At 48.3% G+C, this 21,816-nt stretch overlaps 5 protein-coding genes across 5 annotated transcripts; 1 reads left to right on the top strand and 4 right to left on the bottom strand.

Moving 5' to 3' along the window:
* Positions 1 to 1,708: 1,708 nt before the first annotated feature.
* N7458_000971 (transcription factor domain-containing protein) lies at positions 1,709 to 4,145 on the bottom strand (the record flags this gene model as incomplete). The annotated part of the gene is made up of 5 exons (XM_056904365.1): positions 1,709 to 2,111; positions 2,192 to 3,111; positions 3,174 to 3,628; positions 3,694 to 3,824; positions 3,886 to 4,145. Coding segments are annotated over 5 exons (2,169 nt in total), but the record flags the coding sequence as incomplete, so codon positions are not given.
* Positions 4,146 to 4,518: 373 nt separating this feature from the next.
* Positions 4,519 to 4,731, bottom strand: N7458_000970 (NAD-dependent 15-hydroxyprostaglandin dehydrogenase; the record flags this gene model as incomplete). Its single annotated transcript, XM_056904364.1, has 1 exon — positions 4,519 to 4,731. One exon carries the CDS (start codon positions 4,729 to 4,731, stop codon positions 4,519 to 4,521), a length of 213 nt encoding a protein of 70 aa, XP_056772131.1.
* Positions 4,732 to 8,439: 3,708 nt separating this feature from the next.
* Positions 8,440 to 10,786, top strand: N7458_000969 (sugar porter family MFS transporter; the record flags this gene model as incomplete). The annotated part of the gene is made up of 9 exons (XM_056904363.1): positions 8,440 to 8,586; positions 8,681 to 9,057; positions 9,123 to 9,760; positions 9,810 to 9,967; positions 10,022 to 10,122; positions 10,182 to 10,315; positions 10,371 to 10,430; positions 10,483 to 10,575; positions 10,632 to 10,786. The coding sequence occupies 9 exons, from the start codon at positions 8,440 to 8,442 to the stop codon at positions 10,784 to 10,786; spliced, it is 1,863 nt and encodes a 620-aa protein (XP_056772130.1).
* A 2,146-nt stretch (positions 10,787 to 12,932) lies between these two features.
* On the bottom strand, positions 12,933 to 15,658 carry N7458_000968 (flavin-containing monooxygenase; the record flags this gene model as incomplete). The annotated part of the gene is made up of 16 exons (XM_056904362.1): positions 12,933 to 13,118; positions 13,172 to 13,375; positions 13,444 to 13,462; positions 13,522 to 13,596; positions 13,648 to 13,730; positions 13,786 to 13,971; positions 14,029 to 14,342; positions 14,393 to 14,443; positions 14,499 to 14,594; positions 14,648 to 14,830; positions 14,899 to 14,980; positions 15,037 to 15,048; positions 15,109 to 15,122; positions 15,189 to 15,196; positions 15,257 to 15,362; positions 15,418 to 15,658. The coding sequence occupies 16 exons, from the start codon at positions 15,656 to 15,658 to the stop codon at positions 12,933 to 12,935; spliced, it is 1,860 nt and encodes a 619-aa protein (XP_056772129.1).
* Positions 15,659 to 17,587: 1,929 nt separating this feature from the next.
* Positions 17,588 to 17,969, bottom strand: N7458_000967 (putative quinol monooxygenase; the record flags this gene model as incomplete). The annotated part of the gene is made up of 2 exons (XM_056904361.1): positions 17,588 to 17,854; positions 17,916 to 17,969. The coding sequence occupies 2 exons, from the start codon at positions 17,967 to 17,969 to the stop codon at positions 17,588 to 17,590; spliced, it is 321 nt and encodes a 106-aa protein (XP_056772128.1).
* Between the last annotated feature and the right edge of the window lie 3,847 nt (positions 17,970 to 21,816).

Here is a 21,816-nt window from a genome sequence, read left to right as displayed (position 1 = left end):
TCTCTTCGATTCTTGGGACGTAGACATGCTTGGTGCTCCAGATCATTGCACACCCTGTGATAGGGTATGAGCTGCGGCCAGGTTCCCTTCACCTAGATATATTTAATTGTGATGCAGCTGTGGGGTCAGCGTGGATGAAAATTTTCGGCACTAGCCAATCGCGGGAGGCCAAGATTAACCACAGACACCTTGAACATACACTTGGCCTTAACCATAAAACTGTCATTTGGGGTTATGGTAATGTTGTCGGCTCCTCTTCGTTCTTTTCGGACGATCTTCGGGTAGTCTTCGGAAAACAAACCCCGCTCCCACCCCTCGAACACGCGTCATCCCCTAACCAAGAAAAAAGGATTGTTGCTTTCAAGCTATGTCAACTAATACTATCACATATATTTATATAAAAGCAAGAGTTTCGTCAATAGTAAGGCGTTGCTGCGAGACCCAAGTATAATCACATGCCCAAAGCCCTGGGAAGATATTGAGCCGATCAGTGATAATGAAAGACGGCCCAGCATCTCTTCGCATTCAGGGTCTCAGTAATCGGACCTTACGGAAGAGATGAAGGAGTACTTCTAGTTTAGGACAGAGGACCAAAGGATATTGATCGAACTGAATAATATAGGTGGTATTTCCCTACCTGATAATAGCCATCTACAGGGAGAGACTAGTACTCGAAGGCGTACATCCAGGACCATTTCAAAAGCTTTCAAGCTGCGATGAAGAACAATAGGCGTATTCTAAGCCGTAGACGAGAGATTTAATGAAAGCTGTAGGTGTCTTCAATCCTACGAGTAGGATCTATTATCTATTAAGCGCAAGACTGAGGAGAGCAGCACAATGCCTGTATCCCTCCTATATTAAATACTTGCAACAAAGTCATCGGTGGAGATACTTGCCTACAGCCGTTGATACCGGGGGGATGATACCCATTATATCCTCCAGAAGCCCCTACCGGGCTCTTCTCGTCCCATCCTGGGAGTGGTTTCCTCCATTCTCAGAAAAATAGAAAACCAGGATAAATACATTCGATCTTGCGGGAGTAAGTGCATGATAGACTTTGTTTCTATTATAGTCGAAAAGTTACGATTAATTAACCGAGAGGGAAGCAAAACGTACATAGAGGGACTACAGAAAGCAAAGCGCTGGTGAATAGGGACATGATTGGTGACCTTAGTGGATCAGGGTTGGAGCACAATCGAGTCAGCCCTCACCTGGACATATTCCCAAGTCAAACCAACTAGCTCTTGACAGGGGTCTAGGGGTTCATATTGTCACAAATCTACTTGTACAAGGTGGAGCGCCTGTCGATTAGGGAATGATATGACAGCTTTATGGAGAGAACAAGACTAGATCAGTATATCAAATAAATCCACGAACTGGTCCTTGAAGAAGGAAACTAAGTACAGGAGATATGCGAGATCGCCTGTCCCCTTTCTTCTGTTCCGGGATGACTCCATACCCTAATTGCGGGGATTTCGCATGATGGATCTACTTTCCACACACACTTCCTGCCAAAGAGGCGAAGATCGGATGATCCCTAACCGCTTTGTATCCTCTTATGTCCTCTTGATGCTGGATATCCGGTAGGTCTCTGATCAGCCCCCAGTCCGGTTCCTCCAGCACTAGAACAACCCTGGAGCAGGTGAAGAGGGAAAGAAGCTGGTATTCCAGGGCTGGGACAAAACAAATCAGGAAACATATCAAACATCGCTCCATCCCCTCTCAGATCTGGCACACTAGCATCGAGTTGGGCCACGTTGGCAGCCTTTGTGCTGCCTGTCATGGGCTGCAGAGAAGCATTGTTAAGCTCGACCCCGAAGCCAACTCTGCCGGCCTGGTCGTCGCTTAAAGCTACTTCTAAGGGCTCGTTGGGCTCATATTCTCCATTTAGTGATAGTGGCTTTATCGAGCCAGAGCAAGGTATTCCAGCTTTTAATAGGCCAGGGCGAAGTAGGTCCAACGATCGCCCAGCCTCAGTATATATCTCTCGAAGTTCGTACAGGAGTGTGACGCTTGTACTAATCTTCCGGCATAGATCACTGCGGGTAGGGCCGTGGCTGAATTGTATCTCCATTAAGTGAACCGTAATAGCAGTCACTAGAAGAATTACACTGATTATTGGATGGTAAGCATTTTATGGAGTCACGAAAAACTCTCAAGAGGAAAAAGCTGAAGAGCGTGGGTTTGGTACCTGTAAGGGGGCATATATCTAGAGAGCTGCTGCAGCAGTATAGCCTCAGCCAGATCTGTCGTCCGTGTTGCCACATGGTGCATGCGGTCCTTCGAGAGCATTCGGACGCTGATGTTGATGTGCGTTGCGAGTGCCACCTCCGATTTTGAAGGGAGGACTTGCGGTCGATGCAAGATGGAGAGAGCAACAAGGTATGTCATACGGAGTAGGATCTGTTGTAGCTGCAAGCTGGAGTCGCCTGGAGATGTCCCGTCCGGATTGACTGGCGACAGAGTGGCGTCTCCACTCAATTCCTTGAGCCAATTTGTCAGATCGGCATCGTACAGGCGAATCTTGTCGGAAAGTAAATCGCCGATCGCCGCCCCGGAGGTCCCATAACTGAAGGCCGAGTGTGAGCGAGTGAGAGCAGCGACGGAGACATGTGTTTCAAGAATGCGGTTGATGTAGATGCAGAGCTGAGTCTGACTAATATATATGATGGCCGATGTATGGACCCAGGTGTTGGAATCTTGGGACACGTTGAAGTCATCGAGTGTCAAGGGAAGGATATCACTTTCTTCTACCTTGGTCTTTGACGGAGCCATCAGTTGCTCAACAACGAGAGTATCTCGCACGAAGCAACACCACCATAGCTTGCGAAGCAATTTCTGACGCTTGGTTAATGGCACTGAGTTCCGAATTAAGCCGGGCAAATCCATTCCTTGAACGAAAGATGTAGAGAAATCTAACAGGCGACATGAGTCGCGCGGATTATCCGTCTCCTTGAACCGATATGACATGAGTAGGACTGCTTGGAGTAGTATGACGGAATCTTGCTCAATGTATAGGTCGTAGAGCAATTTTGACCTCCAAAACAGTGCCCTCCGAGCTACTAGACGCGAGTCATATCCCATTTCTTCCAAGACAGATATATGTACGTGCTAGGGGATTTGGATTATCAGTATTGGACTCGTTATGCGGAGTGATAATGCAGGAAACTTACTGAGCTGGCTGCGAAGAGAATTGCCCAGTATAATATTAGACTCAGCCTGGGATCTGCCTCGCCTTGCACATGAAAATCTGCCCCGCTATGAAACGCACGGAGCAGATCCTCTCGGTCCAACACCAGCATATACGGGTGGACAAACCGCAGGTACGTGTCGAGCAGTGCTTTGCGGAGAGAGTCAGGTGGCAGATCAAAGGCACCCTTGGCCGATAAAAAATCAAGGTCGACCTGACTGATGGCCGCAGGTAACGGCCGAATGTACGGTGGCAGGTTAACTGACAGCCTGGTCGAGGAGCCGCTTTGTGACGCGTTCCGGCTAACACATCTAAGTGGTGACAAACCGTCCAGATCGTCCTTTTGTGGTGTTGTGGTCGTCTTCATGTGCGAGGCCTGCTCTGAATACGAGCTGGGAGTGCTTTTCTTCGCTTCATGTCCAGGACTTCGAAGTAGCCCTGCAGAAAAGTATGAGTTCAACTAGATACCCTAAAATCCGTGGATAATAGACATTGCCACATACCGCTTTCCCGCCAAAGAGACTGTCCAGGATGCAATGCCTCCCTGTCCCCAGCGTTCAGCGCCGCAGCCTGATCATCTGTCGAGATACCGGCTGTGCGGGACTCAGCGGTTAGTCGTCGTCTCCGTTCTCCTCTAGTCAAGCCACTTTAGCACCACTCAATTAACTGGAACTATGGTATTGGTTTCAACTCACCCGCCCCCTCGTCTTCTCTCCCCAACGAAGCAGTGAACCTCGTCCAATCTGCAATTCGTGCATGGCTCTCCGCCTCTGACCACGTCGCAGCGCACTTTGCGCAAGCTGCAAGGGTGACAGGCCTTCGATGCCCGTCGGTGCTTGGGACGGGGTGGAGGATCGGGATTATCCTCACCACTCCGATGTTGAGTATAGGTCCACTTGCATGTGGTGTTGAAGCTGGATCCGACAGTTCCAGGCTCAGCCAGACTGGTGGACATGTTGTGCCAGTAGGGGTAATTGACCGTAGTTAGTTAGACGGCCAGAAAAGGGAATGAAAATGGATTTGTCTTTTGCTGGGGATATGTATCTTTCGGTAAGATTAAATGCGGGGAAAGGTGGGGTGTGGGGAGTTGATTCTCACCCGTTACTCGGCCATCCATCAGGCAGCTAGCTAGAAGATCCGACTGGCTCCTGCAAAGAAACTCCTCCATGTACTTGTACCAGTAGTATACATATCTTTATACGGGTGGATGTAAAATAATCGCAGTCAATATCTATAGTAATGGTGACTTATGGAGGGGCAGTTACTAACAACCGAAAATGGACCAGTTCGTCAAGATCAGTTAGTACCCACTCAACATTTCAATGATTTTACTCGTAGCCTTGTCCTCTCATCATATTGCCCGCTCCTTCTTGGCCTGGATTATTGAACTGCTCCACCCGACACAGTCGTTTTCCATCTTCCAGACTCGTCCCACCATCAATCCTTCCAGTCCCGCACTCGTCCTTCTCAATCAAGTCAACTATCACTTCTGCAACGGTTTCTGGTGTTACCCATTCGTCACCCTTGGCGATCATTTCCATCTTTTTTTTTTTTTTTTTTTTTTTCACTTGAGTTCATTACATCTTCACAGTCTGTGAACTTACGGATGAAACCACTCACGAAGACTCAGCCCAGAGAGGAGTCTTCACAATACCATGGGCCACTGCAGTCACCTTAATCCTTGAGCCCTTTTCCAAAGGCACCAGGCTTCGCACAAAACCACTACTGCTCAATTTGCTGGCGACATACATGGGCGTGAGGAGCGCCGCATCCTGCCCGGAGATACCTCAGATGTGCACGATGCTTCCTCGATTCTTCCGCTCAACGAAATCCCCGATAGTCAGCTGAGTAACTCGAATGTTGTGAATGAGGTTGATGTCTAACATCGGGTATCTATCACTGTCCGTGCTGTCAGTCGATAGGCTGCTGCCAGGAGATTACCAGAAGTTGGGCTAGAGTGGCTCGTAAGCTCTAGTACTAGGACAAACGATATCCACGCGGCCGAATGCTGCCTCCGGACGGGTGAACATGTCTTCAAGATGCCTCCATTTCGTCACATCGCTTCTTCAATATAACGCGCCGGGGGAGCTTAAGGAACGAGGTTGGTTGTCGAGGAATTCCTTCGCTTCCGGCCGAGCAGTAATATGGGCAAGCAGAACGTTGCAGCCTCGAGATAGAAGATCTTCCGCAAAACAGACATTGAGTCCCGTGATGATATGAAACATCGTCAAATTTCAACAATCCCAGAACTAACGAGGCGTATCACTTACTAACCCCCGACCCAGTAATTATCGCAGATTTGCCAAGCGCAGAAAAATACATTTGTCAAGGATTGTACGCTATCAACTGTTGCAATTTCCATAACCAATTTTTGATTGCTCTCGGTTGCAGACTCGAAGTAAAGTACTTCTTATCGCTTTAGTTCCTGCCGAGGTTGTATGGCTTCCTGCCCACCTCAACACCGGGCTCGGAAATGATAATTCCGGCGACGAAGAGGACCAACCGCCGTTGTTTGAACTAACGAAGGTTTAGCTGTGACTGCCCCTTTGCTATAAAGACGAATACGCCATTTTAGTCATCTTTGGTCACTACCGAGGCCTACGACTCGAATCAAAACTTGCCTTGTATCCCATACACAGAAGATTGGTTGCAAGTCAGATATTGCCAACAATACCTTTCTTACACCGAGTGTAACAAGCTAACATTCACAGGTAGAGGAGGCGACTTGTGGCAGATTCGTATTCAGAGAAGACATAATATCCAGAGGCAATATAGTAAGCTGGGCGAATGCCTCTGACCATTTGCCCTACCGGTGGCGGAAAATATTATTACAAGTGGGCGAAGCCAGGTTCTGCGACCTGTTTTTTCTCGTCATCCAGGCCATTAATGCCTGAACCGTTGGACGCAGAGGACTATCAAATTCCCTCCGGCATTCAACCTCAGCAGAGAGACGATATATTTCCCATTGGTATATAGTATTTTAACCAACCCAATTTAGTATTACTTATCCTTTAGGTTTGTATAACATAGTGTTAAAGTTTCTATGGCGGAGGATGGGTCCTGGGTGATCTCGAGAGCGAGGACGGTATGTATCACGATCATCAATAAGGGTCTTGTGAGGATTGCACCGATTACGATGGACTCATCTGTCGTCGCCACTGAATTCAAGGAACGATTTGAAAGACTCCTTGAAAACAAGACGGACTCATCTATGATTAACCCACCAGCTCTGGAGACTTTTCGGGGTGAGAATTGACGACATCCTTCCTACTCTAAGATCAACGTTGACTTCACGTGAATGATCTAGCGGCGTACGGTGCTACATCCCGATCAGACGCATTCTATTCAGTCCCGCTCCATAAAGAGCTGGCGATACTCCCAACAACCTATCTTGTTAAGTGCGAGAAAAACCCGCTTTGGTGAAGACCGTCGGATGTTTCATGAGACTCTCATATGATCTGGAGTCACAAGTACACTGGATTACTATGAAGGCTACCCCACTATTTCTGGACATCTCCCGTACAGAAAACCGAAGAGTTTATGAGGAATCTCATATCAGGAGTAAAATGTGTTATTAAGTCGATGTACTAGCCGCGCTAGTCTTAGCTGTTGATGATGAGTTTATGCCTGAGGCAGCCATGCAGATCATTGCCCGGTTCCCGATCGGTTCGATTGTGGTTCTCTAAAACCGAAAAATGCTTTCTCCTCCGGACTTTCTCCGCTGGGTCCTCGGGCGGAAAGTATGCGGAGATGCCGTGAACCTTCCTAGTAGGGATGAAAATCGGAAATCTATCCAGATTTGTCAGCAGCGGTGATTCAGGAGTCACAGGAGGTCTCTTGTCTTGGTAGCTTGTTCAGACCCAGTGCTGGCCAGGTCAGCGGCATATCCAGGGCAAACCTCCGCCTGGGTAAATGCTGGATGATATGACGATGTACAGTATTGTACGATTGTGCATGCGAGGCGCCTAGGGAGTGCTCCTGCTTCACCATGAGCTAACCACATGGGCATGACCAGTCAATTGTTGCGGACCAATTGAGTGGGATGATTCTTCCAAGCTAGGAAACCGGATGCATGGCCGAAGACGTCAGTGGAAGAGGGATCTCTCCCTTGCCGTGGATATAACTGAATTACCAGAGTCATGGGGCTGAATGTGCTGGTCGCAAGTGGCCCAGGGCAGCAAATGCTGTGTTGGGCAAGTAAGCGCGCCCTGGGGCATGTTCATCATTGTGATTAATGGATGGTTCTCTCTACTCAGTCCACTGGACTGAGCTCGGTGCAAACGACAGCAGGATGATTCAAATGCCCCATAAATACACCGCATGACTGGGGCGTTTGTTGGGGGATTCGGCAGGCCCAGCAGGACCAGCTAAGCTGCTTCGCAAGCCAGAAAAGGCGTCCCGGGCGAGACTTCAACGACCAATCGACGCTTCCCAGTCGTTCGCCCAGTGACTCTGACTCTTTCCCTTTGCCCTCCCCGCAAACGCTTTGAGCGCAGTCGGTGGGCCCGCCGAGAATGGGTCTATCCAATCCCGCACCACATGGCTCGTAGCGGACGGCGTTGCTGCCGAACATCCACGTTTCTCGGGGGCGCTGATCGAGGGGGGTCGATGGGAGTTGAAGGATTCACGGAGATATCGAGTGAATGGAAATCTAGAAAAGGCTCTAGCAACTTTCTTAGCCATTGAACTCAAGTTCATGCTTTTGATGAATATCAATATGGCCCCCATCGAGCATCAAACCCTAAAAAACAAATGGCGCAATTATACAAGGATGGGCCGCCCGGTGGTTTACCGTGGCTTACGGCCGATGTGTGCACTGATCTTCTTCCGAACTTTCCTAATGCTGACTCGATTCCAGGCTGTTGGGGGGGGGGGCGGAAGGATGGCAAGCCACCCAGAAAGAGCGAGTGCTGACGTTCGAAAGAGTCTTATCTTGCCCGAAGGAGTGTCTGGTGTGGTGACTGGTTCTGCTTTTACCCCACGGGGGGAGGGGGGGGTTGAAAGGCCGAAGCTTTAAATGCTGTGGAGTCGCCAACGTTCTTCCCCCCCCAGGGTTTGCGCGCCGACTTGTGCACTCAACTCAAGTGAGGATTCAAAGAAGGATTCATCGCGTGCGCTATTTCTCAGAGCTGCACGTTCACCTCTCCGCACCCCTTTCCAACTTCATCTCCTAAACATCACCCTCTCGACTCACTATCTCGACACCACTTTCTTCACACCACTGCGTTAACTCCAACTCGTCATCCATCATGAATGAAAAAGACGAAAAAGATCTCACGGGCAAGGACCCTCTTGCCCATGATGAATTCGCGACTCAAGCTACATCGCCCACCATTGGCGAGGAAAGACGTCCATCTCACGCTGCGGCTCTCAACATCGTCGTGAACCCTCTGAAGGTAAGCTTTGCCCAGGTCAACTCCCAAGACTGCGCTTGTCGCACTCTATCAGGGAGGCATCGAATATTCATACTGACCCTCTGGCTTCACACAGCGCTCCTCCAAGGAACAAGTCTACGAGGATGCCCGCGGATTCGCGGAAATGCACGACCTGTCCGAGCACGCTGACCTGTTTGGCCGTGCTGCCCTGGTTGCTCGCAGCCCCAAGGACTTTGAGGACATCACCGAGCTTACTGAAGATGAACGTGCAGCCCTGATCTATGAGCGAGACCACAAGTGGCACGGCCCGGTCATGCTGTGGTACTCGATCGCACTGTGTGCTATTGGTGCTGCTACACAAGGTTGGGATCAGACTGGATCCAACGGAGCCAACCTGTCCTTCCCTGAGGCTCTGGGTATCAATGGCAAGGGACGTGATGAATGGATTGTCGGACTGGTCAACTCGATCATTTTCCTGACTGCTGGTCTCATGTGAGTATCTAGGAAAAGGTCGATCTTTCTTGTTTCTAAGAACAGAAAACTAATTTCCCATCCAGTGGTGCTTTCATTGTTGATCCACTTAACCACTACTTGGGCCGAAGAGGTGAAATCTTCTTGACAGCTGCTTGTCTCACTGCTACCCCGATTGGTTCTGGTTTTGCAGAGACATGGCAAGGTCTATTCGCCGCACGTTTCATCATGGGTATCGGCATCGGTGCAAAGAATGCCACAGTTCCCATCTACTCGGCTGAGATGGCACCGCACCGTATCCGAGGAGCTTTGGTCATGTTTTGGCAACTTTGGGTGGTGGCGGGTATCTTCTTGGGGTTCTGTGCCAACGTGATTGTCAAGGACACTGGAGATATCTCTTGGCGCCTCCAACTTGGTTCGGCTTTTATTCCATCGTTCATCCTCATGATTGGCATTTTCTTCTGCCCCGAGTCTCCCCGTTGGCTCATGAAGCATGGCAAGCACGCCCAAGCTTTCCGATCGATGTGTCGTCTCCGCGCTCATCCTATCATTGGCGCGCGAGACTTTTACTACTCGTGGATTATTTACGAGGAGGAATTGAAGGAGGCCCGTGGTGCGGGCTACTTCTCTCGTATGCGGGATCTGTTCACCGTGCCTAGAATCAGACGTGCCAACTACGGTGCTTCGACCGTTATGATTGCTCAGCAAATGTGCGGTATTAACAGTAAGTGGTTCATCGCCCTCAATCAACGGTCATCTCTAACACCTTGCAGTCATTTCGTTCTACAGTTCAACTATCTTCGAGAATGCTGGTTATACCGCAGTCCAGGCCTTGTACGCTTCTCTTGGTTACGGTGCCATCCAGGTCGTGTCGACAATTCCTACGTTGTTCCTGATTGACACCAAGGGTCGTCGAACTTTGACATTGATCGTAAGTTGTTCGTGACAGTATAAACAGAATACGACTAACATTTTCTCTCTCAAGACCTTCCCCCTGATGTGTATCTTCCTCTTGGCCGCTGGTCTGTCTCTTCTGAACTCAGATGATAATCGCAGCCGAGGAGCGCATATTGGACCTGTTGTGCTGTATGTTTCCCATGTCGAGATTTAAACACCGGAAATACCTAACAGAGAATTCCCAATAGGTTCGTCTATCTCTTCACCATCTGTTACTCCCTGGGTGAAGGCCCCGTGGCCTTCCAGTATTCTGCTGAGGTCTTCCCTACCATCCAGCGTGAGCAAGGAATGGCGTGGGCCGTGTGCATTAACAACACCTTCGGTAAGTTGATCAAACTCAAAACACATACTTGAACTCTACTGACATACCTGCCTAGCCGGCATTCTCGGCTTGACTTTCCCTCGCATGACGACCGTCATGACTCCCACTGGAGCATGTAAGTACCCACCACCGAGTACTGCTGTGAGGGAGTACTAACCCAACTATAGTCGGCTTCTATGCTGGCCTCAACCTTATCGCCTGGTTCATGATATTCTGCTTCGTCAGAGAAACCAAGCAACTCACCCTGGAAGAGTTGGACCGTAAGTGACAACCCACGTAGAATATCCTCCAATTACCCCGCTAACATCCCCCACAGAGGTCTTCTCCGTTCCGACGAGCAAGTTCATCGGCCACGAGCTCACCGTGTGGCTTCCCTACTTCTTCAAGCGCCACATCTTCCGCAGGAATATCCCTAAGCCACCAGCGATTATCGCGACTGCCGATGAGGCGGAGGGTAAGGATAGCGACTGAACTCGATCGGGCGGAACTCATACAAACATGGGATTTTTCTTGGGGTTGGGCACATAAGATGTGTTTTTGGCAGGTTTTTGAGGGGCATGGTGGATTTGTTGGGGACCCACGTACGTGGTGCCTGATGTCTGGTTGATTAGTACCAGCTGCCGCCGGCATCGACGTGTGATTTGGATCTCCTCGAGTCATTCCTGCTTCCTCTTTCCTCGTGTTTAGTACTGTTGTGAATACCACTATCACTAGGGTGGTTAACCTTTGAATCTTTGTAACTGGTTATAATAAGATACTTCACTTGAAAGCATGCGTTGTAATAGAGATTGGTTTGCTTAATGCTAGAACCAAAGCGACCTTCTAATCCAAATATGAGCTTCGAGAATAGTACTGCAATACTTTCAATTTTCGTAGCCAAATCCAGCTGCTTGAGTGAGAATAAACCACAGTCGATGCTGGCTTCTACGCGTAGGTATGCTTGGTCCTGCTGACTATACTGAAGATGTCCTCACCAAAGCCTCCTCTGAATTGAACCCCAATTCTGAAGGGAAATCGCCGTCCCTGCCAAGCTTTGCGCGAAACAAACGGATGACAGGATGAACAGGTAATTCCTCTGCTAGCCTTGCAATATGCTCGAGAGCGAAGGCTCGGACAAATTCAGATCCTCCCGGTAGATACAAGCCCCATGGCGCAGCAATGCTCTCCTGAGATCGCTTGGCCAATTGCACTTTCACGGAGACCTGGCAAAGTCCGGGTCTGTGCCATAGGCCAGAAGGAGGGTGACTATTTCCTTCTGATCGTGCTGATTGCGTCAACTAAGGTAGCTTCTACATTGAACCCTTTGCCTAGGAGCGTTTGGAACGTTTCTTGTCGCTAGTCTCTATGGCCACAGCCGAGAGATTGATCCTGATCTACGGTCATGTTTGGCGTGAAGCATTTCTAGTGCTATACCTAGTAGGGGCCACTCCGTGCGCCTAAAGCCTATCCTTTTATCACATCCAGACTTATCCACATAGACAAGGTAAAACGACTTGAAATCTAGGATAAAATGAAAGTATTCGTCACGTAGGTCTAGGTTGCGCTCTCGGCCCTTGACTCGGGCAGTCTTTTTTGACCAGCCTTTCAATGTAAGAGCGTGGCTGATACTCAATTTTGTTGCTTGACTAGCGAACTCGTCCCATATGAAAATCGTCATTTCGTCAAGAAAAAGGTTGATTGAGATTCCCATTACCCATGTCAGGTGACTACAGGTGACCAGCTTTCCCCTGTTTGGCCTGTTTGGCTTGTTTCCTTTGTTTTCTATAAAAGAGCCTCTTTCCTGGCTAGAGACATGGTCTGCATAGATCGCTCGATACAGAACGTGTCTTTCGCTCCTTTCCCTGCTTCCCTTGCGCAGACAATTCGACAACTCGCCCTTGACACTCTCGTCCTTTGTACTGGTTAGACCATAATAGCAGTCCTGTCATCACAGCTTGGTCAATTTAATACCGAGGACGGACCAATAGGGTTGGTCATAAGATTTAAACGTGATGGAGAGACACATGCTGTAATTGGGTCTAGCCGGGCCGTAAGATTTGCTTCGCCCCCACGTCGCACCCTTTTCCTTCGAGGGAGGGTTGTGTCCAAGCCAATCCACCTGGCAGACACTGATTGTCAATGGCTACTTAACTTCCTTCAAGGAGAGATTTCACCTATTATGATATGTACGGTAACGTCATGCTGTGTCAGAAAAGTGCCAACCAACATAAATTATGGTCATGGTAATTTGGTCACGACAAGGGAAGAGGTTCTTTTGGGTCTGAAAGTCTATATCTGCTCATCCAAGGAATGTGAAAAATATCCGCCTAAGTAGTAATTGGCTCTGTATAGAGATAGGTCTAAGACGAAATGTATCATCCATCTTTAGGGGCCTGGAATTTGTTTGCAGGGTATCAAGAGCCTGTTAATCAGTGGTGAATATGTTTGCAGTTCCAGCCGAACTCACCTGAATGGCCAAAAACAGGTCAACTAAGCCAATTCGCTACGAACACCCCTCGGTATGAGCCTTATATCATGTAAAATAAAATGTAGCGTTTCCATTTTAAAGATCAAAAAGCACACAAAATATGGAAGTCTTTGGTAAACTGACGAGGGTTAGTTGAGATAACCTTTGAATCTACGCAATATGCCAGGGGTGATCGCTCTCCCTGATGTACGGCGCCATGGCCGAGACATTTTCTTTCAAGGCTGTCGCCTGAACATTGCCATCCCCGAAGTAGGCGAAGCGCCGACCGCTCCAGTACGTGAATTTATAATCCTCATAGCGTGGTGGCGCATTGAGCGTTTTCAGGTAGTGGATAGTCTACGGTTTGTCAGTCAAACAATTGTCATTCGCCAGAACCGGGTTCTACTCACCGCGCCTGGCCAGATCCATGCCTTGCCGTTCTTCTTATACCAGCTGCGGCAAGTGTCGCTCCAGACAGTTTCCTTGGACTTGTGGAAGAGGTCAAGATGGTAGATGAAGTCGTCGCATGCTTCCTGTGTCACTTCAATTGACTTAATGCCCTCCTCTTGCATTTTCCGGAATATCTTAATAAAGTGTTCGGAAGCGGTCTCCAGCTGCATAGGAAGCTTGTCAGTCATGGTCGGTTGTAAGATAGGGAGCTCGGGAAGGGAGGTTGATTTACCGCTGGAAGGATGGTTCCGCTGCAAATGCAGTCAATATAAGCACAACGTTCAGGGAAACAAAGGAGGGAGATGCTTACTTGGCCCATGTGCCGCCCACACCAACCATGACGAAGTAGTTGGGATACCTTGGAGCGGTCAGTCCAAGATAGAGGCTGCACGGCGGTCAGTACAACGATTATGCGAGCGTCAGTCCGTCCACTTACTTTGGATCGTCCTTCCACTCGTCCTGCATGTTAATCCCGTCTCCGTTGGTAAGTTTGAAATGAGGGGCGTAGGGAATGTCGAACTGCGCGCGTGATCAGTGTGAATCGATCAGATTTCTGCAATCAGTGCCAACTTACCCCGGTAGCGCACACCAGGATGTCAACCTTGTGAAGCACTCCATCGGAGTCAATCAGGCCTTCGGGTACGATCTTGGAGATTTCGTTGAAGATTGGCTGAACGTTATCCTGAGTGAGAGCTTCGAGATAACCGTCTCCCGGAGTAATCCGACGGCAGCCTGGGAGCCATTTGGGAATCAAATGTTCCTGAAGCTTCGTCAGCACGGCTCAATCTTTCCCGCATTGGGCAATGTATCGCCATACCTTCAGCTCCTCATGTCCTGGCCCAATCCGATTGTGCATCTCCTCCGTCATCACGACATGCATCTGCTTCTGCAGATCTGTTCCTCGCTGGAAGAAGGGGAACAGGAGATTCACCTCCGCCTCGATTTTCTGTCGCATATTGAGCAGGAAATCAGGGTCCTCCCTGAATTTGCGTTTCTCCTCATCGGTGAAGACGTATTGCCGACTTGCAGCGTTCTCTTCCCCCCCCTTGAGGTCTTCCTTCAGCACATTTCCCCCGAAAGGAGGACTGATCCAAGTGGGTGATCGCATGAACAGTTTGAGGCCCTTTGCAACTGTTTAAACGAGTCAGCATGTTCTGGAGTTACCTTCGTACACACCCTACCTTTTTGGAGCTCTGGGACTACCTGAATGGCGGTCGACCCAGTACCAATAACTATGAAACAGATCAGTCAGTGACAGAACATGTCATATCGAACAGCGAGGCCTACTGCCAACCGTCTTGCCTACGAAATCCACCGACTCGTCCCAGTGCGATGGATGCATCTTTGGTCCTGCAAAGTCATATAATCCTTCGATTTCAGGCCCTATGCAGTTGTCGTCAGTCATCCACATCCAAATGATGGAGCCGAACACCAACATTTCCATTTATTGAGGTTTCCCGTCGCGTTCACTAGGACGTGCGACCAGTCCTCCCTGGTTTCTCCAGTGTTGGTGTCCTCGATAACGATTTTGTAGATTCCTTCCCTGGGATGCCATGTGGCCTCCACCACCTTCGAATTCACCTGGACGAAGCGCTGGCATTGATGTTTATCCGCGAATTCTACCGTAACGCATTTCATCAGTCCGGGCCCACCCGCAACCTCGGCTGAGCGAGGGTGTTTTACTCACTGCGGAAGTACTCCAGGATTTCCGGCGCATACGCGAAGTAGGTAGACCAATCGGGATGGGGTTCGAAGCTGTAGGTGTAGATCTGCCCGTAACTCAGCTGGTTGCTCTCGTCTCTGGCTATGTTCAGACTATACTCACATGCGACGGAATCTGTCTCGACTCGTTAGTCGACGTATACCATACGAAGGTGCTTTTCTGGAATTGACTTACATCACAGGCGCAACCTATAGGAGGAACCATTCATTAGTCTTACATCGCCATGGATTACAAATGGACTAATTTATAGTTACCTGGGTATCTGTAAAAGGCACGAGGTTAGCAGCGTTCGACGTCAACCACAGCGACTTGGGACACTGACTTATTCTCATACCATGTCCCGCAAATATTGTCATTCTTCTCGTAGATAGCCAGCTCCCAGGTGTTGGGATCCATCTGATGTTGCATCTTGTAGGCGAGACATATCCCTACATGCAAGTGAGCAGCGCGTCGTGTCATGCGAACATGGCAAGCCAAACGTACCTGAAGCCCCAGCGCCAATACATGCTACGCGGATCTTCGTCTTTTTGGAGTGCCATGTATTGGGCAGAACATAGTTGCGACCTGACCCGTTCTGGGGATATCCGAACTCGTTCAGACGATCACTGGAAACAGCTGGTTTGTCTGCTCCGTTGGAGTGTTCACCTTCAGTCGAGACACTCTTGATGCCGTCATTGTGCACCCCGTTGGAGCCAGTCAATGGACCCTTCAGCGCTGGAGACATTGGGAAAGACCTGTTCGTCAATCTAATGGTAGGTAACTGGAAGGGCTTGTGGTTGTCAACTACTGATGATGGCCAAATATCAGGTACTAAATAGTAGCGAGATGCTGCGATACTCCATCAACCTAAATCTCAGCTCGGAAGCCCTTCAGCATGCTATAATCCGTTTGTTTTACCGTGGATTTCCAGATGGCCGTCAAAGCCGTCCTCGCGCACGGAAAAACAATTTCCGAGCCCCTCGATCATGGGGCAACGGTCGCCAACCCCGCGTCCGGCAAGAGTTTGGCTTCCATTAATAATTAGGTGGTAATGGATGTGGGGCAGTTTTCGTCGCAATTGTGAAAGAATCCAACAATCTAGTCTTCTTCTTGCTAACAATGGCCCTCGTTCTTTCTTCCCAGCCAGTTACCACTCGGTAGACATTACGGTGCCTCTCATCTATTCGCGGTGTCTTCAATGGGACTGCACACAATCAAATCATTACTGGTGGAGTATTAGGCATAGGCGAAGCAACGACAAGAAAACTAGCCAGTTGCAGCATCAATGTTGTCATCGCGGATCTCAATGATGCCCAAGGTAGGGACTTGGCGTCAGAGATCTCGTCGACCTACGTGGTGGATGCCCAATTCATAACGACGGATGTTGCAAGAGGAGGAAGCTATTTGGATGATTGACGTCGTTGTGTAGCCATGGGGACGTCAACTATGCCGCAAACTGTGCCGGCATTTGCATCGATAGCCCGCGATGAGGAAGCCAACGGTTTGACCAGCATATTTGAACAGTACGTATGTAATTATTATCATCAGTAGATTTAAAACTTGGAGTCATAGCACCTCATCTTGATTATACAAAACCAAAATCAATCAACGTGGACTCTGGCTTGTCAGATGTATCAGATGTAGAAGCAAGACCCAGCTCCCGCTAAACCAATACCCTTGCCAACGTTCCCCTTACCCCTCAACGGGGGGGCCATAATGAACGGCTCATCCTTGCCCGGTTTAACTGCCATGGGCCTTGCGGCTTATACTCCAACCAAATTTGCTATTCACCATGAACTCCGTTGGGTTCTATGGGCTGTACAGCCTCTGGATGAATACTATGTATCTTGGCCTAACAATGACCCAGATGCTTGGGTTTAATTAAGAGAAGGATGGCAGGAGGGCAGCATTGAGATCTAGAATACTTCTGCGGTTTCTTGGACTCATTTGTCTCGTATTGTATTTATACCGGACCCAACAAATGTATCACCTCTGCATGGCCCCAGAACTGAGTTAACCCTTGTTCGCTGGATAGGAAATGCCCGAGGTCTGTGAATAATGAACTCAGTTAGCGGTTCAATTATTATTGCAACTATATTACATTTAATTAGAGCTTGATCGAGGCACTCTTTTGTCTTAAAAAATTTTTGTGGGGCTTAGGCGAATGTGGCTACGCATTTTCATGGCTGGCTTCAAACCCGGTCATCATAAGAATTCCTGTCGTAGAATATGAATTCTCAGGGATAAAGTATCCAAAATATATCTACTGTTTTCTCTACAACTTAATCAAACATGAACTATGGTATTCCTGCCCACATCGCTTACCGCAATGTGGTAAGCGATGCGGGTGGGCATGCTACGGTACTAGGCTCTCACGACGGAGAACTAATTTTCGTAGCCCTTTAGTGGGACTGGATTTGGCAGCTACAAACGGTGGACAATTCCATGCCTAGAGTATGTAGAATTGCTCTTTGGTAATGGCTATCCAGTTAGCATACGATTCGAATGCTATTACACCTCACTAGGTAACGAATCTAATCAATATATTGATCAGAAAATAAGCCTTATATACGCGTCAAGACATGTATCAAAGCCAGTAATCTCTCCACTTCTCTTTCTGAACCTGATAGTGCAAGACTCCCCCGCGGTATCCCTCCACAGTCCCGAAGGTCACCTATAGCGGCCGAAGAGGCTTCAGCGCCTTTGGTGCAGGTGGCTTGGCAAGGAGCCCGGAGGCCGCAAAGTCCTTGAATTCTTGGCTTGCAATATGCTTCTCAAAGGCTTCACGGCCGGTGTATTTCTCGTAGACATGGAAAGTATCCGGATTGATATCGTCGCGCGAGATAACATAATCTAGAGTTCCCGGCTCGCGGAGTGTCAATTTGAGAAGGCCACGAAGATGACGTTCAACGTCATCACCACCATTTGGCACGGCACAAACCTAAGATAAAATCAGGCCGTCAGTAGAGGAATGATCGAAAAGCAAAGGAATAGCCACGGACAGTAGCGTATAGGACGAACTCATCCTCAGGTAAGACGGGGAACTGCATATCCATCCTGGGCAAATTGTGATTCGCGAAGTCAATGAGCGGTATTGCTGTGAGAGAGCGAGGCCGACAGTATGGATTCTTTTTCTTAAATAATTAAAAAATATGGTGTATAATTATATTCTGAACCCTTGAGCTTCCCGAGGTTAGTTTTGTGAACTCAATCCCTCGGCAAGCTATTCGTCTTCGTGTACCCCAATTGCTAGGGTGGAACTTGAAGGATTTCACGCAATCTGATCTCGGAAGTTGTCTGACTCACGTCCATCCAATACTAAACGTTTGGGGTCGAAATCCAACTCGGATGGACGAAAGGATGATCGCCTCGCCTCATCCAATACAATGCTTATCTCCATACCCATACCCTAGTAGTTATGAAATAGTTAGGTGAGAGGTGTAGTTGTGTATAGTACATCATAGTAGCAGGAATGGTGCCAGGATCCTGTGAACTAGTTTTAATGGAAGGCGTGGATCTCGGGTGATGCAAGGCGATGGGATGTCAAATGTCCCCGCCTTTTCCTTGTTCACATGACCTTCCAAGGCAGGCGATCGTGACTTCCCCCTCCCAGGACAAATGGGTCTCTGGGTAACTCATTTCGAACTGGGACTGAAATCATGTCAACCCGGAGAACTCGAGCCTCTGGAATTTCCGGCCGGGTGAGAAGGAAATGGGTGTTATGTTAAATCTTCTTGATCCAGCATAGGTCACTACCCATACCTATTATGACTTTCAGAGCACAACAGCTGCTTGTTGTTGGCATGACCGAGGAAAGTAGAGGCGAAGATTTTACGATTGGTAGATTTATGCAAGGTCTGCAACTGACTGACCGGACAATTGTCATGGTAACGAGACGCAATGCTCTACCCTGGAGATCCACGGTATTGAATGTACCTATCGATCCACTACAGACAAACGCACGTAAATCCCATGCCGGCACATCTTCATAGTTAGATACTATTGAAAAGGCCCAAGTTCTTCAGTCGACGAGGCCATACGCCGATCTTATCATATGCAGAGGCCTCGAACAGCTAGCTTCTGTTGGACATGGCATTCTTATCCCTTCTCCCACGCCAATCCCGAGACAGCAATCAATTGTGCTCCATGGGTATTTGGCACCAACTGGACAAATTACAGGATCAAATCGACAGCCGGTTTCATGAGAAAACCACACAACGGAAGGTGACACCGATATTCATTCATGACTGACGCGTTTGACTGATCTGTTCGTCTGGGAGCCAGAACCACATATTCTGTGCGTGGGGGGTAAGGCCACCATTTCATAAAATAGATATGGATCCGCAACCATCATTTATAATCCGAGCCGGTTCCAGAGGGAGACTGAAATTTATTGATGACAATATTGGGATCTATCCTGGTTGCCAACAATGGAGGGAGGTCTATGCTTCTTTGGAGCCCCATCGAATCCCCATTTGGCACAGCAACGGCCTTTTGATCCTTTGTTCTATCGTAACGCTTTACGCAAGGATCCTCAGGCAATTTTCGAGAAAACTGGACTGGGACAGGAGGTTCTAGGAGACCTAAAAGGCCATTTCATTAAGTTGTATCTCTCCTCGGAAAGCCCCGATCCGTATGTTATCCATGGACACCATTGTGAGGCTCAAAATCAAGGTCTAGACCATTCACATAATGTGGAATTCTTGCTCCTATTCCTTTGAAGTGCTGGGCAATGCAATATTAATGGACATCCTCTACTGGATTTGCTGAATCCGTTTGCCCTCTCCCTGAAGGTTTGTTGGAAGTCGAATTGGACAGCCCAAGTGTTGCCATGTTACAGTCGCTGGTTGTGTTGTGAACAGATGAGGCACCATTCACCCAGGATTCTCGAGGATTGTGGAACAGGTGATGCTAGCGGTCGATCTTAGCCTCCGCGCAAACGTGAGGGCTTGCATAAATATCGGCGTATTCAGCAGGACCGAGGCTAAAATACGACCAACAGCTTACTTTGGGTATATATGCTGGATCTATGCGCCTCATTGCTATTAATCCAGAACTCTTGTATGCCGACTTGGCATGGAAATTGGAGTGAATCCATGGGATGTCCGCCAATGATAAATGCGGTTAATGCTAGCATCCAGATGTCTCAAGTGAATGATGATCGGAATTCCCATGGAATATAGCAGCCACATAGAAATGACCGAGAGATGACAATCGGGTCAGGGTTATTCTGGAGATCTACTGATCCAGTGTGCACTCAATGCAAATATACCATAAATTCCCAGTTTGCGGCGATCTAGCTAGTCTGGGCTAAATTCATTATCATAGATATTGAAGTGGGGAAGCTCAAGGCAGCCTGGTGGGCACAGGGAGGTCGAGGCACGAGAGAGAACAAGGGCCAGGGTCGTAGGCAGAGGCAGAGCAAACCTCCAACAGCGAAGCTGCCATAAGAGAGGCAATAAGATGATGCAATCGCACGTTTGGTAGTAGACCCGTATCCATCAGCCTCGATAGAAATGCATAAACGTCACGTCCAGAAATAGGAGCTAGAAAAATAACAGGAAAAACTTCACAGAAAGCACGTCCATTCTCGACCTTCTCTTCGCTCGTATGTGTTGTGTTTGCCCATATTCTATATATCTTTCACTTGGCCGCTCTAAAGCCTACGATTTCCGCAGAAATCCGCCCAAAAAAACCAGACAAACAGACAGCAAAACAGGAACGACTAAGCCACATAATGTCATTGGATCCCCCACGACAATATATATTTTACAAAGTGATGGAATCATTTCGTGAAACATGGTAGGCTACGTTGCAGCAGTGGCCTTATATTCTGCCGAACAAATAGTCAACGAGATATACACCTGTCCCCATTGTCCCAATAGCTTTACTGCTTCGTGGTTTTTTAATGGACAGAAAACCTTGCTAGATCGTTCAATCAGTATCCACTGACATTCGGTTTACCCTGATAATTCGGACAATATATATGTGCCGTTTTTCATACAGTTTACATACAGTGCTCTTCTAATGTTTTTGTAAAAAAAAAATCGAAATAGTCTATTAACATCAAGCAGTATGAAATATTCATATAGCAAAATCCTAATCTTTGGTAATCATTGTTTCGTGATCCACAGCACACTCAGTGTCCCCGACGCGCGAGACATGGGCTGTATTTGCAGAAAACCCGCATCAGCCATTGCCCGGATGTTAATGTGTACGAGCAAAAATGTACTCCCTTGCAAACGAATTACAACATCGGCTTCATTGCGTGTTGGTTCATTTGTATGTCAACTGCGGCCACACCCTGGAGAACACGTGCTTCATTGATTTTATCCACCTCTGCCTATTTGACTTGTAACTATGTCCCTCATGGTCACAATACGAGCGCTCCAGGTAATTCTACTGGCCAAAGAAACTATGAAGATAAAGAATGTCTCGCCGCCGTTGCACAGGGGATGGCCTCTCTTGAGTTCACCTTCAAAAGATAGTCCTTTCGGTTTTATTGTAAGAAGGTACAGAACTATGCAGCTGCTCACTTCTGACTGCCCAGACGCTTCAAAAATCTTTTGCGGGGGTTTTTTTCAGTGGCTATGGAGTAGTTCGATAAATGACACTTCCATGAACAATAAGTTTCACGTAACTGGAAAAGAACCTCGGTAATACCAACACTACCGAGGCATGCCGGGACGCAACTAGGATATCCGAACAATACGATCCATTTGGGTTGGATGTGACCGAACCGGCTAAACGCTAGGTATCCATTCCTTTAAAACCACAACCTGAAGATTGGATGAATCGCAGATTTCCACTCTACTACTGCACTATCTGACTTGCCCTCTGGACTAAACACAGCTTTCTTTGTTAAAACAAAGCACTCTTCCTGCTAATAGGTGGCTATTCATC

This window comes from Penicillium daleae, assembly GCF_028827525.1.
Source record: "Penicillium daleae strain IBT 16125 chromosome Unknown utg000001l_segment0_segment0, whole genome shotgun sequence".
In the NCBI taxonomy this organism is placed as follows: domain Eukaryota; kingdom Fungi; phylum Ascomycota; class Eurotiomycetes; order Eurotiales; family Aspergillaceae; genus Penicillium; species Penicillium daleae.
The sequence above is the reverse complement of the archived record's forward strand: the minus strand, read 5'-3'. Positions and strand labels throughout refer to the sequence as shown.